This window comes from Somniosus microcephalus, chromosome 23 (genome assembly GCF_052327205.1).
Source record: "Somniosus microcephalus isolate GS21.2 chromosome 23, FLI_Smic_1.0, whole genome shotgun sequence".
Taxonomy (NCBI): Eukaryota; Metazoa; Chordata; class Chondrichthyes; order Squaliformes; family Somniosidae; genus Somniosus; species Somniosus microcephalus.
In genome coordinates this window covers 6,761,896-6,778,750 of record NC_141009.1, presented here as the reverse complement: position 1 = coordinate 6,778,750, position 16,855 = coordinate 6,761,896, and the positions used below count along the sequence as shown (strand labels likewise).

At 44.9% G+C, this 16,855-nt stretch overlaps 1 protein-coding gene across 4 annotated transcripts in view; it reads left to right on the top strand.

Moving 5' to 3' along the window:
- Positions 1-16,855, top strand: part of ciz1a (cdkn1a interacting zinc finger protein 1a) — an 80,467-nt gene that overhangs the window by 25,747 nt on the left and 37,865 nt on the right. For all 4 annotated transcript variants that reach the window (XM_085965307.1, XM_085965304.1, XM_085965305.1 and 1 more), the window contains exons 4-7: positions 4,380-4,506; positions 7,108-7,213; positions 12,178-12,260; positions 14,705-14,769. In XM_085965307.1, the coding sequence (XP_085821433.1) occupies positions 4,380-4,506; positions 7,108-7,213; positions 12,178-12,260; positions 14,705-14,769 (381 nt within the window). The remainder of the gene's footprint in view (positions 1-4,379; positions 4,507-7,107; positions 7,214-12,177; positions 12,261-14,704; positions 14,770-16,855) is intronic.

Genomic DNA, 16,855 nt, shown 5'->3' with positions numbered 1-16,855 from the left:
GATTTCCAGGAAGCTCCCCAAAACTGAGCCTGTCCCTCCCCAGGTGCAGCTCTTCCAACAAAGGGATGAGCAGGGGCAGGCAGTAAAGCTTTGCTCCTCCAGAAGCATACATCGGAGAAATTTGGGTCATTGATAACTTTATGGTTCAGGTGTTTTAAAGCACCATTTTCTGCTTCAGTGCTCCTGGTATGTCTCATGAATGAACCTCGATCTGCATTATCCAGAAGTAGTTGTTATGCTGCCTGCAAGTGCAGAGTGAGCAAGACATGGGCCAACAGTTACCCTGGTTGCAGTCATTTGCATTCCCTGCTTACGATTAACTAGGCATGCCTGTACAACAGAGAGATGAAAGCTTTTAATTAATGTATTTTCACTTTAAAGAATGCAAAGAAGTATCAGAGATAGGCTTGGGCAATACAAGAACAAAACAATCATCAAGTCTAGATATTCACACGACGGTTACCAAAAAAACCTGTTTTGGAATTATTTATTTTGGAGAATTTAAAATCTTGAGTTTTTTTTAGTGGAAGATTTAGGTGATCTGTGACAAAAAATGATCAAATGATTATGGTTTTGTACATAAAAGTAAATGTACCATTGGACCTCCAGTGACATTGTTGCACCTGAACCGGAACGGGACCAACATCCTTGCGGGGAGGTTTGCTAGTACTGTTGGTGGGGGGGGGTTTAAACTAACTTGGCAGGGGGATGGGATACAGAGTAGAGCTAAAGTAGGAGGTGATGCACAGCCAAGTATAGAGGAAAAAACAAGTCAGTCTGGAAGGCAGAGCAAATATGTAACGGCACAAGGGAGTATGGCAAGGCTGGATGGCATTTATTTTAATGTAAGGAGTCTTGCGAGTAAGGCAGATGAATTGAAGGTGTTGATGAACACGTGGGAGTATGATATTGTTGCTATCATAGAGACATGGCTGAGGGAGGGGCAGGACTGGCAGCTCAATATAGAATCTTCAGGCGAGACACGGGGGTGCAAAAGAGGCGGGGTGTCGCAATATTAATCAAGGAGTCAATTACTGCAGTAAGGAGGGATGATATCTTAGCAGGTTCCTCTAATGAGGCCATATTGGTAGAACTTAAAAACAAAAAGGGGGCAAGCACTTTGCTGGGAGTGTACTATAGGCCCCCAAACAGTCAGGGAGATAGAGGAACAGATATATAGGCAAATCTCAGAGAAGTGTAGAAATAATAGGGTAATAATAGTAGGGGATTTCAATTTCCCCAATATTAACTGGGGAAGGCTGAGAGGGTGCAGAATTCTTAAAGTGCATCCAGGAGAGCTTTTTGAGCCAGCATGTAGAAAGTCCTACAAGAGAGGGGGGCGGTACTAGACCTAATTCTAGGGAATGTAGCCAGGCAAGTGGTAGAAGTGTCAGTAGGAGAGCATTTTGGTGACTGACCATAATTGGGTGAGATTTAAGGTAGTCATGGAAAAGGACAAAGATGGACAAATAAAAGTTCTAAATTGGGGGAAGGCTGATTTTAATATGATAAGGCAGGATCTGGCCAAAGTGGATCAGCTACTTGTAGGAAAATCCACATCAGAGCAGTGGGAGTCATTCAGAAAGGAAATAGAGTACCATGCCAACATGTTCCCGTAACGGTCAAGGGTGGGACCAACAAGTCCAGGGAACCCTGGATGTCAAGGGATATACAAGAATGGATTAGGAAAAAAAGGGAGGCTTTTGGCAGATACAAAGGACTAAAAACAGTGGAAACCCTAGAGGAGTATAGAAAGTGCAGGGGGGTACTTAAAAAAAATAAAAAATAAAAAAAAATAATAATTAGGAGAGCGAAGAGGGGGCATGAAAAAACACTGGCAGGCAAAATAAAGGAAAATCCCAAGGTGTTTTATAAGTGTATTAGGGCCAAGAGGATAACCAGGGAAAGAGTAGGGCCCATTAGGGACCAAAGTGGCCATCTGTGTGTAGAGCCGGAAGATGTAGGTGAGGTTTTAAATGAATATTTTGCATCTGTGTTCACTATGGAGAAGGACAATGTAGGCATAGAAATCAGGCAGAGGGATTGTGATATACTTGAACTAATTAGTATCGAGAGGGAGGAGATACTAGCAGTTTTAGCAGGCTTAAAAGTGGATAAATCCCCAGGCCCAGACGAGATGTATCCCAGGCTGCTGTGTGAGGCAAGGGAGGAGATTGCAGGGGCTCTGACACAAATTTTCAGAACCTCTCTGGCCACAGGGGAGGTGCCAGAGGACTGGAGGACAGCTAACGTAGTACCATTATTCAAGAAGGGTAGTAGGGATAAACCAGGGAATTACAGGCCAATGAGCCTAACATCAGTGGTAGGGAAATTATTGGAAAAAATTCTGAGGGACAGAATTAGTCTCCACTTGGAGAGGCAAGGATAGTCAGCATGGCTTTGTCAGGGGGAGATCATGTCTAACCAATTTGATTGAATTTTTCGAGGGGGTGACTAGGTGTGTGGATGAGGGTAGTGCAGTTGATGTAGTCTACATGGACTTCAGTAAGGCTTTTGACAAAGTCCCGCATGGGAGACTGGTCAAGAAGGTAAGAGCCCATGGGATCCAGGGTAATTTGGCACATTGGAACCAAAATTGGCTTAGTGGCAGGAGGCAGAGGGTGATGGTCGAAGGTTGTTTTTGTGACTGGAAGCCTGTGTCCAGTGGTGTACCGCAGGGATCGGTGCTGGGTCCCTTGCTGTTTGTAGTGTACATTAATGATTTAGATATGAATGTAGGAGGTATGATCAGTAAGTTCGCAGATGACAGGAAAATTGGTGGAGTGGTAAATAGTGAGGAGGGAAGCCTCGGGCTACAGGACGATATAGATGGGTTGGGCAGAACAGTGGCAAATGGAATTTAACCCTGAAAAGTGTGAGGTGATGCATTTTGGGAGGACTAACAAGGCAAGGGAATACACAATGAATGGTAGGACCCTAGGAAGGACAGAGGATCAGAGGGACCTTGGTGTGCATGTACATAGATCCCTGAAGGCAGCAGGACAGGTAGATAATAAGGTGATTATAAAGGCATATGGGATACTTGCCTTCATTAGCCGAGGCATAGAATATAAGAGCAGGGAGGTTATGATGGAGCTGTACAAAACGCTAGTTAGGCCACAGCTGGAATACTGTGTGCAGTTCTGGTCGCCACACTATAGGAAGGATGTGATTGCATTGGAGAGGGTGCAGAGGAGATTCACTAGGATGTTACCTGGGCTGGAGCACTTCAGCTATGAAGAGAGACTGGACAGGCTGGGGTTGTTTTCCTTAGAGCAGATATGGCTGAGGGGGGACCGGATTGAGGTGTACAAAATTATGAGGGGCATAGATAGGGTAGATAGAAAGGAACTTTTCCCCTTAGTAGAGGGGTCAATAACTAGGGGGCATAGTTTCAAGGTAGGGGCAGGAGTTTTAGAGGGGATTTGAGGAAAAACTTTTTCACCCAGAGGGTGCTTGGAATCTGGAACTCACTGCCTGAAAGGGTGGTAGAGGCAGGAACCCTCACAACATTCAAGAAGCATTTAGATGAACACTTGAAACGCCATAGCATACAAGGCTATGGACCAAGTGCTGGAAAATGGGATTAGAATAGACAGGGCTTGATGGCCAGCATGGACACGATGGGCCGAAGGGCCTCTTTCTGTGCTGTATAACTCTGTGACTGGTATTATCCTTTTGGATCTACTGATGAAAAAGTGAAGAAAAAACAGTTTTGCTATGCCAATTCTGCTGCTAATGAAAGCTACATTTTTGCATCCCTGCAGAATAACTTGTGGCCGTCTCCTCTCCAGTTAGAATTTCTTTTGATATTTGACTTCCAGTTGAGCTTTGATAATATCAGCGTTCGTGCACACAGTAGACTGAGCAATTGGGGATGATGGGTGGGAATGGGACGAGGTTGCATCCAGACAACAGTTAACAATGCTTGATGTACATCCTATTACTCAGCATCTCTTTACAAATGTTATAGCAATTCTAGACATTCAGAAGTATGGCCACTGTAACATCATTCACGCAGTTGCGGTCATCTGGATTTGACTGTTAAAAGGAACATCCCAAGTTCCCCAAAGAACTGAGAGCTGTCAGACATCTTGGCTTAAAGGCTAAACGGCTTGGCACCAGCACTACGTTTTAGTGTGAATGTGCGATTAGACTAGCACCTCTGCGATTTGGCTTTTAAAGAGGGAATCCACTCCCTTTAAAAGTCTTTTTCCTCAGCCTGCTATTCAGAACCATGCATGTGTTATGGAGAAATGCAGCCAGTGACATTGTACCTGGGTGCACCTTTACTACAGCTTCATCTTGCATGTTGAATAGCCCATGTTTTAATTTTGGTGCATGACTTTCTACTGAACACACCATGTTGTGACGTGCAGGATTTTAAGAGAATGCAGGATATGAGAAGGGACCGCTATCCTCCACGGGAACCATTCCGGGCAAAAATGGACGAGAAACCGGATGCCAATAAAACCAGCGCCGAGCCTGTAGCAAAGGAATCAACAGGCAAGTAGGCAAAAAATTTATGTTAATACAATCTGTAACTCAAAAGCCTTGAAATCTCCTGCAAAGTAATGAAATAGGAAGGCAAAGCAAATCTTTTTTTAATGCTGACTGCCTAATCACATTATTTACCCCTTCTATGCTTTGGTTGCGGATATTTGCTAATGCCATTTTAAAAATAGCTCTGAAAAACATACAAGAGCTACACCTACAAGGTTTACCGTAGATTTCAGGCCGCTCTAGATGCGAAGGCTCATTTCAGGCAGGCGTCTTTTAATAAAGATAAATGTCGCATCGTGCACTTGGGCAGAGGCATTGCCAGGCATGTATATCCCATGCAGGAGTTGCACGGCTGGTGAATGGGGATGATAGTGTGTAGAAATTACATCATGACAGTATAGGACAGATTGGCTGGGCCAGCCGGTCCTTTTCTGTCCTTCCTGCTCATGTAACACCAGCAGTTGTACTTGCCAACCGCATCTCTCTTCAAATTTGTGTTCTGCAAGAAAAGCTGCCTGTTTACTTTCCTACTATCAAAGTCCTTTCCTCTTTAATGCACTTGAGGATTCAACCAGCGATGCAGGCTTGTTGAGCTAAATTGACTTCCTGTTCCTGGATTTTCCATTGACTCGGTCACAATTGCTCTCTTACTCCTTCATTCTGTCACATTACATTGCAACCTCTGGTGGCTAAGCGAAGTGCTGAATTAACTCCCTAACTCCTTGCGTGCTGCTGAACACACAAGAATCACTGAATTGCAGTGAGTTGCACTATTTTGGAAGTCCGATGAGCTGCTGCGTGTCATTCTTGCAGCTTATGATGGCTTATCACCTCCCTAAGCGGTTACTATCTAAACACTTCTCATCCTTGTATTTAGACTATTTCAGTATTTACTAAAGCACTTGGATCCTACGAGATGTTGTGATTCTTTCGAGCTTATAATTTATAAAAGATGTTTTTTAGCAGCTAACTCTTGTAATGCTTTTAAACCCCATAGTGTTGCACGCTATACTCTCTGCACATATTAATATTTTATTGTGACTGATCGTTTGTTCCAAGACTACTTGTTAATACAAATATTATGTTGGCAAACATTGCTTTAAACACATTCTCTCAAAGCACTATGACTGCTTATTTCCACCTACACAATATTGCTTGCCTCCAGCACTGCCACTGAAACACTTAATTGCTCAGTGGGCAGCACTCTCGCCTCTGAGTTAGAAGGTTGTGGGTTCAAGCCCCACTGCAGAGACTGGAGCACAGAAATGTAGGCTGACACTCCAGTGCAGTGCTGAGGGAGTGCTGCACTGTCGGAGATGCTGCCCTTCGGATGAGATGTAAAAGATCCCGCGGCACTATTTTGAAGAAGAGCAGGGGCGTTATCCCTGGTGTCCTGGCCAATATTTATCCCTCAACATAACAAAAAACAGATTGTCTGGTCATTATCATGTTGCTATTTTTGGGCGCTTGCTGTGCGTAAATTGGCTGCCATGTTTCCTACATTACAACAGTGACTACACTTCAAAACTACTTCATTGGCTGTAAAGCGCTTTGGGATGTCCTGAGGTCATGAAAGATGCTAGAGAAATGCAAGTCTGTCTTTCTTTCTAATCTACACAGTCATCAATTTGAAGCTTTTTTTTCCCCCATGCTCTCCTTGCAAATTTCTCTAGCTCCACCCTACGTAAACTCCAACTCATCGAAAACTCCACCACCATCTATGTGTTCCTCACTAGGTCTTGCTCCCCTGTTGTCTCTGCCCTTGGCAGCTATCCATTGGCTGCTTATCCCCCAACTTTCTGAATTCACTGCTCCTTCAGTGGTAAGGCTTTCAGGCATCTCCGCCACACACTCTGAAACTTTCTCCCTAAAACCCTTTCTATTTATACTCTACAGTAGGTGGCGGAGCTTTTAGCCATCACGCCCCTGCACTCTGGAAATGTCCTTCTGAAACCCACTGCCTGCCACCTTTTTAAAAAAGACTGCCTTTTAGACCACGCCTTTGGTCATCTCCCATAACTTGCCCCTCACTTGCTGTCCTCCGATGCTGTGTAAAAGTGCCCTGGGATGTTGTGTGAAAGATGCTGTATAAGTGGAAGTTGTCAGTTTTCCCCCCCACCCACTCTTTAAGGGTACAAGCACCATTCTGAAGCCCATGGTTGTTTGCCACTGGCAGTGGCAGTCCAGAGTGACCCTTCTGCTTCCTTTTCTCCTTCCCTTCCCTGCCTCGCTTCCCCCTTTATTAAATCTGTTCCTCTGTAATGAATGCAGTGTAATGGCAGACTGAAATCACAGGAAAACAAACTTCCAAATTACACAGATTGTTCACGTTCGTGTTCCTGCTTCACCTTTACACCTGGTTGTCATCGTATTTATATGTTGAAATTGTAACGCTGTTTGCTGCAGTCTGAAATCATTTTAGTACAGTTGCAAGAATGTGATCTGGCAACTTTCGTAACCCTGTCCACCAGTGACCAAAGTAGATGAGCCAAGGAGATTAGTGTGGTTGCCACTTTTTGAGATCAAATTAAAATGGTGGGAGGGTAAGCAAGTTTCAATTGTAGTATTTTTAAGTGGAATTAATGAAGTTTTATTTTTCCTCAGATGACAAAGTTGCTGATGCTAAAAAGGCAGCTGATTTTATCTCTCTGGAATCTGAAGACACTTCACAAACTGATGAACCAGAAGTAAAAAGGCGAAGGCTTGGGAGGTATTTAGAAGTTTTTTTTAATTGCCTCTGCTTTTCTCAACTGCCCATGAGAACATAAGAAATAGGAGCAGGAGTAGGCCATAGGGCGCTGCGAGCCTGCTCCGCCATTCAATAAGATGTCTGATCTTCGATCTCAACGCCACATTCCTGCCCTATCCCTATATCCCTTGATTCTCAAAAATCTCTCTCAACCTTTAATATACTCAATGGCTCAGCATCCACAGCCCTCTGGGGCAGAGAATTCCAAAGTTTCCCAACCCTCTTAGTGAAGAAATTCCTCCTCATCTCAATCTTAAAAGGCCGACCCCTTATCCTGAAACTCTGCCCCCTAGTTCTAGATGCTCCAGCCAGGGGAAACAATCTCTCAGCATCTATCCTGTCCGTCCCCCTCAGAATCTCGGTGACTACTGCTGGGGTATGGTATCATCAGCACCACCAGTTATCGAGTGCCTTACTCAAACGCTCACTCTTCACATGCGAGCCTGGATAGTGGGTGCCCGGGCTTTATTGACCATGTGAGCGCATCACAGCCGCTCCTGCTCTTGTCCTTTACCGCAGCTTCTCCACACACTCTGACATAATAAAACTCACTACGCACTTGGTTTGAGTATAAAGCAAGGCTTTAATCAACTTGTTTCAGAACATGGAGGTCTAGTTGTACTTCACTAGTTCCTTGTCTTACAAAATGTCCCTGGCAAGCTGGGCCCACACCCGAGTATTTATACTCCTTGGACGACGCCACCAGCTGGCCGTCCAGCGTTATTTCACGAGTAGTTTCTTGATGATGGAGATTTATAACACACTCCAGCAGGGGTCAATGGACCACAATGGGCGCCTAATTTTTCTCCTGCTTTCCCCCCCCCCCCCCCCCCACAAGCAGTTGGTGTCTGCACTTCCAGCTCAGATCATCTAAGCAGATATAAATCAGTGATTTTAATTAGGGATTTTTTTCCCCCTGGTCCATGTGTCTCATCACACCTGGTGGTGCATTTCCCCACTGAACCATCGGTGAGTCAACTTTCTTTTCCAAGTGATTTTCTGTTCTCTTTGGTTTGCCGTCACATTCCCCTGGTTCCTTCCTAATACCGCCAGCAGGTATACCGGAATGGTCCTGGAGTCTTGTCTTCCTCTGACTCTTCATCGCTTTCCTCTCCCCATGGGATGGAGCCTGGTCTTTGCTGTGCGCTTATCACAACGACGGGTCCAAGGCCAGCAATCTGCACGGGAAAAGTGGCTGCAGTCCCATTTCCTATCACTGAGGTGCTGTGCATTGGGACCCCCACCTTGCTGTAATTCTGGTCAAGCGGAATGTTTTACGATGTTTAGTGGCTGAGCATGAATGGCAAAATTATTGTTTTAAAATTCAGAAATTACTGTAAAATTACACCTGGGTTCGTAGCAAGATTGCATTCCAATAGACAACATCTCAGAATGGTAAGAAAAAGAAAGAAACACTTCCGCTTATATAGCCCCTTCCACGACCGCAGGATGTCCCACAGCACTTTACAGCCAATGAAGTACTTTTTGAAGTGTAGTGACTGTTGTAATGTGGGAAACACGGCAGCCAATTTTCGCACAGCAAGCTCCCACAAACAGCATTGTGACAGTGACCAGATCATCTGTTTTTTTAGTGATATTGATTGAGGTATAAATATTGGCCAGGAAACCGGGGATAACGCCTTGCTCCTCTTCGAAATAGTGCGGTGGAATCTTTTATGCCCACTTGAGAGGGCAGAAGACGAGGCCTCGGTTTAACATCTCATCCAAAAGACGGCACTTCCGACAGTGCAGCACTCCCTCGGCACTGCACTGGAATGTCAGCCTAGATTATTGTGCTCCAGTTTCTGGAGTGGGACTTGAGCCCACAGCCTTCTGACTCGGAGGCGAGAGTGCTACCAGCTGAGCCCCGGCTGACACACACAACCTGGGATTGCAATCACAGTTCTCCACACAAAGCGCCTGTCTCGACTGTGCTGCTGTGAATAAGCACACAAGCAGAGGCCAGGTTGCAGTCCTTGTGAAGGGGTGAATTTATTAAACTTTAACTCTGGGGAAGAGTTTGTATTCAACTGAAATTGTGCTTTTTTTTTAAAATAGACTGAGAGAAGTAACGTTTATCTCGTCAGTCGGGGCTTAATACAAAACCATTTCCCAGGAGTGAATGTGTTCCAACCTGTTCCACCACTCAGTTTAAAATCAAGAGTTGTCAAAGCAATTACGTGTTCTTTATAAGTTGCACCCAGAACCTCGCAATCAGCCTTGAGCGAGACAATCTCCTTGGGGAGCTCAAGTGATTTAGAATGACTTAAAATAATTACCTTTTGGTCCAGCTGCTAATTTTAAGCATTGGCATCTTCGAAACAAGGAGCTGTCTGTGCGGCCCTGTGAAGCAAGACTGCTGTCCTCTGACGATGCTTTGTTTGCTAATAGTTCAATTCATGTGTTTCTAGAATTGTAAGGCTTAAAAAGGCAACATTGTGCTTCACAATTTAAGCTTTGTGGCAGTGACCTAGTTCCTAGGATTTGTAATCCAAGAGAAATAAAATAATTAAGATGCACATTTTTTTTTCAATGGATGCTATCACCAGACCTGGTTGGAATTTTTAATTCTGCTCAAGTGGAATGTTTGTTGAAACAAAAATAATCATATGGTTCCTAGTCATTTTTCGTTATATTTGGGAAAAACTACCATATATAGAGTCATAGAGTTATATAGCACAGAGAGAGGCCCTTCGGCCCATCGTGTCCGCGCCGGCCATCAAGCCCTGTCTATTCTAATCCCATTTTCCAGCACTTGGTCCGTAGCCTTGTATGCTATGGCGTTTCAAGTGCTCATCTAAATGCTTCTTGAATGTTGTGAGGGTTCCTGCCTCTACCACCCTTTCAGGCAGTGAGTTCCAGATTCCAAGCACCCTCTGGGTGAAAAAGTTTTTCCTCAAATCCCCTCTAAACCTCCTGCCCCTTACCTTGAAACTATGCCCCCTGGTTATTGACCCCTCTACTAAGGAGAAAAGTTCCTTTCTATCTACCCTATCTATGCCCCTCATAATTTTGTACACCTCAATCCGGTTCCTCCTCAGCCTTCTCTGCTCTAAGGAAAACAACCTCAGCCTGTCCAGTCTCTCTTCATAGCTGAAGCGCTCCAGCCCAGGTAACATCCTGGTGAATCTCCTCTGCATCCTCTCCAATGCAATCGTATCCTTCCTATAGTGTGGCGACCAGAACTGCACACAGTATTCCAGCTGTGGCCTAACTAGCGTTTTGTACAGCTCCATCATAACCTCCCTGATCTTATATTCTATGCTTCGGCTAATGAAGGCAAGTATCCCATATGCCTTTTTAACCACCTTATCTACCTGTCCTGCTGCCTTCAGGGATCTATGTACATGCACACCAAGGTTCCTCTGTCCTTCCTAGGGTCCTACCATTCATTGTATATTCCCTTGCCTTGTTAGTCCTCCCAAAATGCATCACCTCACACTTTTCAGGGTTAAATTCCATTTGCCACTGTTCTGCCCATCTGACCAACCCGTCTATATCGTCCTGTAGCCCGAGGCTTCCCTCCTCGCTATTTACCACTCCACCAATTTTCATGTCACCTGCGAACTTACTGATCATACCTCCTACATTCATATCTAAATCATTAATGTACACTACAAACAGCAAGGGACCCAGCACCGATCCCTGCGGTACACCACTGGACACAGGCTTCCAGTCACAAAAACAACCTTCGACCATCACCCTCTGCCTCCTGCCACTAAGCCAATTTTGGTTCCAATGTGCCAAATTGCCCTGGATCTCATGGGCTTTTACCTTCTTGACCAGTCTCCCATATGGCACTTTATCAAAAGTCTTACTGAAGTCCATGTAGACTACATCAACTGCAGGCATTTAAGACAACCCCCCTCCCCCCAAATGACATCCAACCTCTGCAACAACAACTTGCAATTATATAGCACCTTTAACAGTAAAATTTCCCAAGCAATGTGCCCGCTAAGCCGCATGGCCACGCAGCTGTCTGGACGATCCATGCAGACCGTTCACCGGCTTTTCAATGTGAGATTTTGTACACGGAAACATTTTTGAATGGGGCACGCAGCCCTTTAAGGGATCGCGCGCCCCCAAAAAAATTTAGGGGGAACATTGGTCCCAAGGCGCTTCACAAGAGCGTAAATCAGACAAAAATTGACAACAAGCCAAAGAAAGAGACATTGACACAGGAAAGAGGTTGGTTTTAAACGCTGCCTTAAAGGAGAAGAGGGAGGTGGAAAAACGAAGAGGTTTCAGGCGGGAAATCGAGAGCTTGGGGCCTAGATGGCTGAAGGCGGGGCCGCCATTGGTGTGGTGAAGGTAGTGGGGGAGTGCATTCCCATCCGCAGTTGCTGCCCATGGCAGCGCTGTGATGTTTAAACGCTTCTCATTTTAAATCTCCTCTCCCTGTCTCTCCCAGGCTGGGCGGTCTCTGGTTCTAAAGCAGCAGAGCAGGCGCCGGAGTCCAGCGGGAAATTTGCTCGTTCACTATTGCAGTGCAAAAGTAACGGAACAGAGCAGCCTCTGTTAATATACTAGGACGGTGAATTTACTAGTCCAGCTCGGTCTGTCGTTGACATAATTGCTTCTAGGAGGAAAATTTGAGGGAGCATTTTCTGTCCTTTTTCTCTTCCGCCTCACCTCATTTTTTGCCCCAAAACAGGGATCGATATTTCAAGGTTTATACGTTGGCATATTATTAAAGTATTCTATTTGAAACTTTTAAAACTGTATTTTGCACTCTGAGAAGTACACCTCAACACGTTTGAACTCTTTGGATCTCATTTGTGTTGGGTCACACTGGGGAGTGGGTTTGTAATCCTCTGCCCTGTCTAGTTGTTCAAGGGAAGCAAACTGTGGAGCATTACCATGTGTTGTCTGTCGCTGTCTTTAATGAGTTAAGTTTTGACAAAGTTAAATTCTTCTGCCAACAGTGAAAATGATGATATTGAACAGCCTGACGCTGGGGAGCCGACCACATCCGAGAGCAAACTGAAGGAAGAAGACTCGGAGAAAGGTACAGTGGCAATCTGGAGTAGACGTGGCGAAGACGATTGACTTTAATTGCCAGAGGCCAATTAGCCAACGCATCACCTACATTTGACGGCTAACTGTAACATCCAGTGGTGTATTTCAGTTCCAGTGGTGCCAACGATGACCCCACACCCTGACTTTAACAGCAGTATTGTAAGGTGCACAAGGCTTTGCTGCTGCCCCACCACCCCAATCTGAAGAGTTGCCTTTTGTTGGCATCTCCAACAATGTTCCCTTTAAGCCACACTGTGGTGCTCTGCAGTTCCCGCACAGCCGGCTCATTGGCTTTTAAATAGGAAAAACCGTGCACGTGCGGTATTTGAATGGGCCACACAGCCCCTTTAAAGAGGCCGTGCACCCCAAAAAAAATTAAAGGGCACATTGGTCTCCAGCGTAGCCGGCACCACAGCTCAGTAGCAATAGAAATGCTGCGACTGGAAGTGGAGGCTGTCCGTGAAAGCCAGCAGTACAACCACTGTGAAAGTTCTAAATCTGCAAATTGCGATGGAGCACACGAATGTCTGACTAGTTAATCTGTAGTACTCGGTGATGTTGGTTGAGGGACAATGTTGGCTTGGTTGCTGGGAGAACTCCCAGCTCTTCGAATAGGCACGGGGGGAATCTTAAGACGCCAAATGAAGCCTCATCTGAAGGATGATGCTCAGTGCTGCAGTGGCGTGTTGGTTTAGATTATGCACTCAGTGGGCACCCCACTACTGTAGCAAAGCTCACAAAGAATCATTCGGATAGTCAGGAGAAGAGCCACAGCTGAGGTATTAAAGATTACAGTATCATTAGAATTTTACTCGTTAAGATCTCCTTTAGTAGCTGTAGTGCTCTTCACTACATGCATAACCTCAAGTGCAGGTGAAGTGATATTTATTGAGTATTTGGAAATTAGTTTGACATTTGTGGTTTGTACTAGCCATACTAATGTACCATAGTCAAAATTGGACTTGCCAATATATTTGTGGCATTATGGTATCGTAGAGAGCTGTAGAGCAGCTCCAGCAACATTGGTGTGTAATTTCTTGCTTTAATAGTTTAAATTTAAGAGGGAGAGAGAGAGAGCATTTACGCAGCACAGTATTATATCTTCAGGACACCCCCAAGTGCTTCCAAGAAATTACTTTCGAAGCTCAGTCACTTATCTAGGCAAATGCAAGAGCTAGTCTGCACACATCTAGATCCCGAAACCAACAAACGAGATGAATGACCAGTTAGACACTGCCTATATCCAAGATTGTACGGTTCTGCACATTGGATTTTAATGAGGCACTTTTTATTTTATAATTTTTGCTACATTAATAATTCACTTACCAGACTGGCTGCTGTTTTGCAGCATTGCCTGGTTTTAGCTTCCTGTGACGTTCAGTGAATCCTGGGGCTACTGTAATGGAATAAATCAGATTATTGTTGAAATTAGCCCAGCAAACACCTTATTACCTGGTTTAGATTTACCGTAAGTTTTTTTCCAGTGCTCTTGCCTGGATGCGAGGCTGCTGTTCTCGGCATTGCCTGTTTCACTTAAAAGGACATAGGGTTTGCAAATCTCGACAACAATTTCAGATCTTGCTTCATAGAATGGTTACAGCACAGAAGGAGGCCATTCGGCCCGTCGAGCCCGTGCAGACTCTGCAAGAGCACTTCAGCAAGTCCGACTCCCCCGCCCTTTCCCCGTAACCCTGCAATTTTGTTTTCCTTCAGGTACAGGAAACTTTTTTTTTAATCCGGCACCAACGGGACCGGCGTGTTGCCGGTTGATCAAAAAGTCCAGATTACAGAAAGGTATACTTACCAAGGTACGAGAGCCCCGTACACGGCCACAGGTGCAGGAGCCCCGGTTACACGGCACTTGTGCAGGAGTCCCGATTACATGGCCACAGATCCAGGAGTCCCTGTTGCCCGGCCACAGGTGCAGGAACCCCGGTTACACGGCCACTAATATATAGTAAAACTTACCTGAACCTACTCCTGAATTTTGCCGGTTAAGAGAGATTTCTGGATATTTAGATGCCAGTTAAGAGAGTTTCCTGTACTTATCCAATTCCCTTTTGAAAGCCACGATTGAGTCTGCCTCTACCACCCTTTCAGGCAGTGCATTCCAGATCCTAACCACTCGCTGCGTAAAACAGTTTTTTCTCATGTTGCCTTTGGTTCTTCTGCCAATCCCCTTAAATCTGTGTCCTCTGGTTCTCGACCGTTCCACCAGTGGGAACGGTTTCTCGCTATCTAGTCTGTCTAGACCCCTCATGATTTTTCATAATTAGAAACACATTTTTAGTGGAAAGCTGTGCCATGTTCTGTCTCGTGCCCAGTCCTAGAACTGTCTCCGCAGTGGCGGGGGATTCAAATAAGGCAAACAATCATAGAGCTGTGCGTTGCTCAGAAGACAGGTTCATTTTTTTAAATGGTGTCTATTCACAGAAACCGGTGAATGTGAAGAGAGTGGAACTCCGCAGAATTTGGAGCACAGTGCAGCTAACACGGAGGTGAGAATCCATGCATTTTTCACTGAAACCCTTAACGTGATGCCATAATGTTTTAAAGGAAGCCAGAGCTGCCCATGAGGAGGAGCACCTTTCGATTGCTCTGTGTCGGAAGTGACCTCGGCTGATCTTGCCCTGCAGCAAGTGGTTTAACGAGCACGGAACGACTTGACCAACTCTCCATGGAGTCTGGTTCGAAGTTCATGAATTCAAGCGCAAAGGTTGCTGGTCACGCCTCCCAACATTCCTGAGTATTTTTTTGTTTTTGCAGGCTGCAACGAAATGTTGTCTGAAAAATGCAGCCTTTTCTGTTGAGAAACCAAGGCGAACAGCTTTGGCCCGTAGTGCAGGAAACCACTTGAGTTGTTACCACTTGGCATTAAAAGGGAAATTAGAGAAGCGTGCAATAAGGGCACAGCAGTTATCATGGGTGACTTTAATCTACATATAGATTGGGCTAACCAAATTAGTAACACTACTGTGGAGGAGGAATTCCTGGAGTGTATATGGGATGGTTTCCTGGACCAATATGTTGAGGAACCAACTAGAGATCAGGCCATCTTAGACTGGGTATTATGTAATGAGAAAGGATTAATTAGCAATCTTGTTGTGCGAGGCCCCTTGGGTCGGAGCGATCATAATATGATAGAATTCTTCATTAAGATGGAGAGTGATGTAGGTGACTCGGAGACTAGGGTCCTGAATTTAAATAAAGGAAACTACGATGGTCTGAGGCGCGAGTTGGGTAGGATTGATTGGGAAATGTCACTCAAATGGTTGACGGTGGATAGGCAATGGCAAACAGTCAGAGATCGCATGGATGAACTACAGAATTTGTTCATCCCAGTTTGGCATAAAAATAAAACAAAAAAGGTGACTCAACCGTGGCTAACAAGGGAAATTAGGGATAGCATAAGATCCAAGGAGAGGACATATAAATTGGCCAGAAAAAGCAGTAAACCTGAGGATTGGTAGCAGTTTAGGATTCAACAAAGGAGGACAAAGGGATTAATTAAGAAGGGGAAAATAGAGTATGAGAGTAAGCTTGCAGGGAACATAAAAACTGACTGTAAAAGCTTTTATAGATATGTGAAGAGAAAAAGATTGGTGAAGTCAAGCATAGGTCCCTTGCAGTCAGAATCAGGGGAATTTATAATGGGGAACAAAGAAATGGATTCCAATTAAATAGATACTTTGGTTCTGTCTTCACAAAGGAGGACACAAATAACCTCCCAGAACTGTCGGGGAACCGGGGAACATAGGGTCTAATGAGAGGGAGGAACTGAAAGAAATCAGTATTTGTAGGGAAATGGTGTTAGGGAAATTGACGGGATTGAAGGCCGATAAATCCCCAGGGCCTGATAATCTACATCCTAGGGTACTTAAGGAAGTGGCCCTAGAAATAGTAGATGCATTGCTGGTCATCTTCCAAAATTCGATAGACTCTGGAACAGTACCCATGGATTGGAGGGTAGCTAATGTTACCCCACTATTCAAAAAAGGTGGTAGAGAGAAAACGGGGAATTACAGACCGGTAAGCCTGATGTCGGTAGTGGGGAAAATGCTAGAGTCCATTATAAAAGATGTAATAGCAGAGCACTTGGAAAACAGTGACAGGATCGGACAAAGTCAGCATGGATTTACAAAAGGTAAATGGTGCTTGACTAATCTACTGGAATTTTTTGAGGATGTAACTGATAAAATAGATTAGGGAGAACCAGTGGATGTGGTGTATTTGGACTTTCAGAAGGCTTTTGATAAGGTCCCGCATAAGAGATTAGCGTGTAAAGTTAAGGCACATGGGATTGGGGGCAAGGTATTGACTTGGATAGAGAACTGGTTGGCAGACAGAAAGCAAAGAGTTGGAATAAACGGATCTTTTTCAGAGTGGCAGGCAGTGACTAGTGGGGTACCGCAGGGATCGGTGCTAGGACCCCAGCTATTCACAATATATATTAATGACCTAGACGAGGGAACTAGATGTAATATCTCCAAGTTTGCAGACGACACAAAGCTGGGTGGGCGTGTGTGCTGTGAGGAGGATGTCGAGAAACTCCAGTATGATTTGGACAGGTTGGGTGATTGGGCA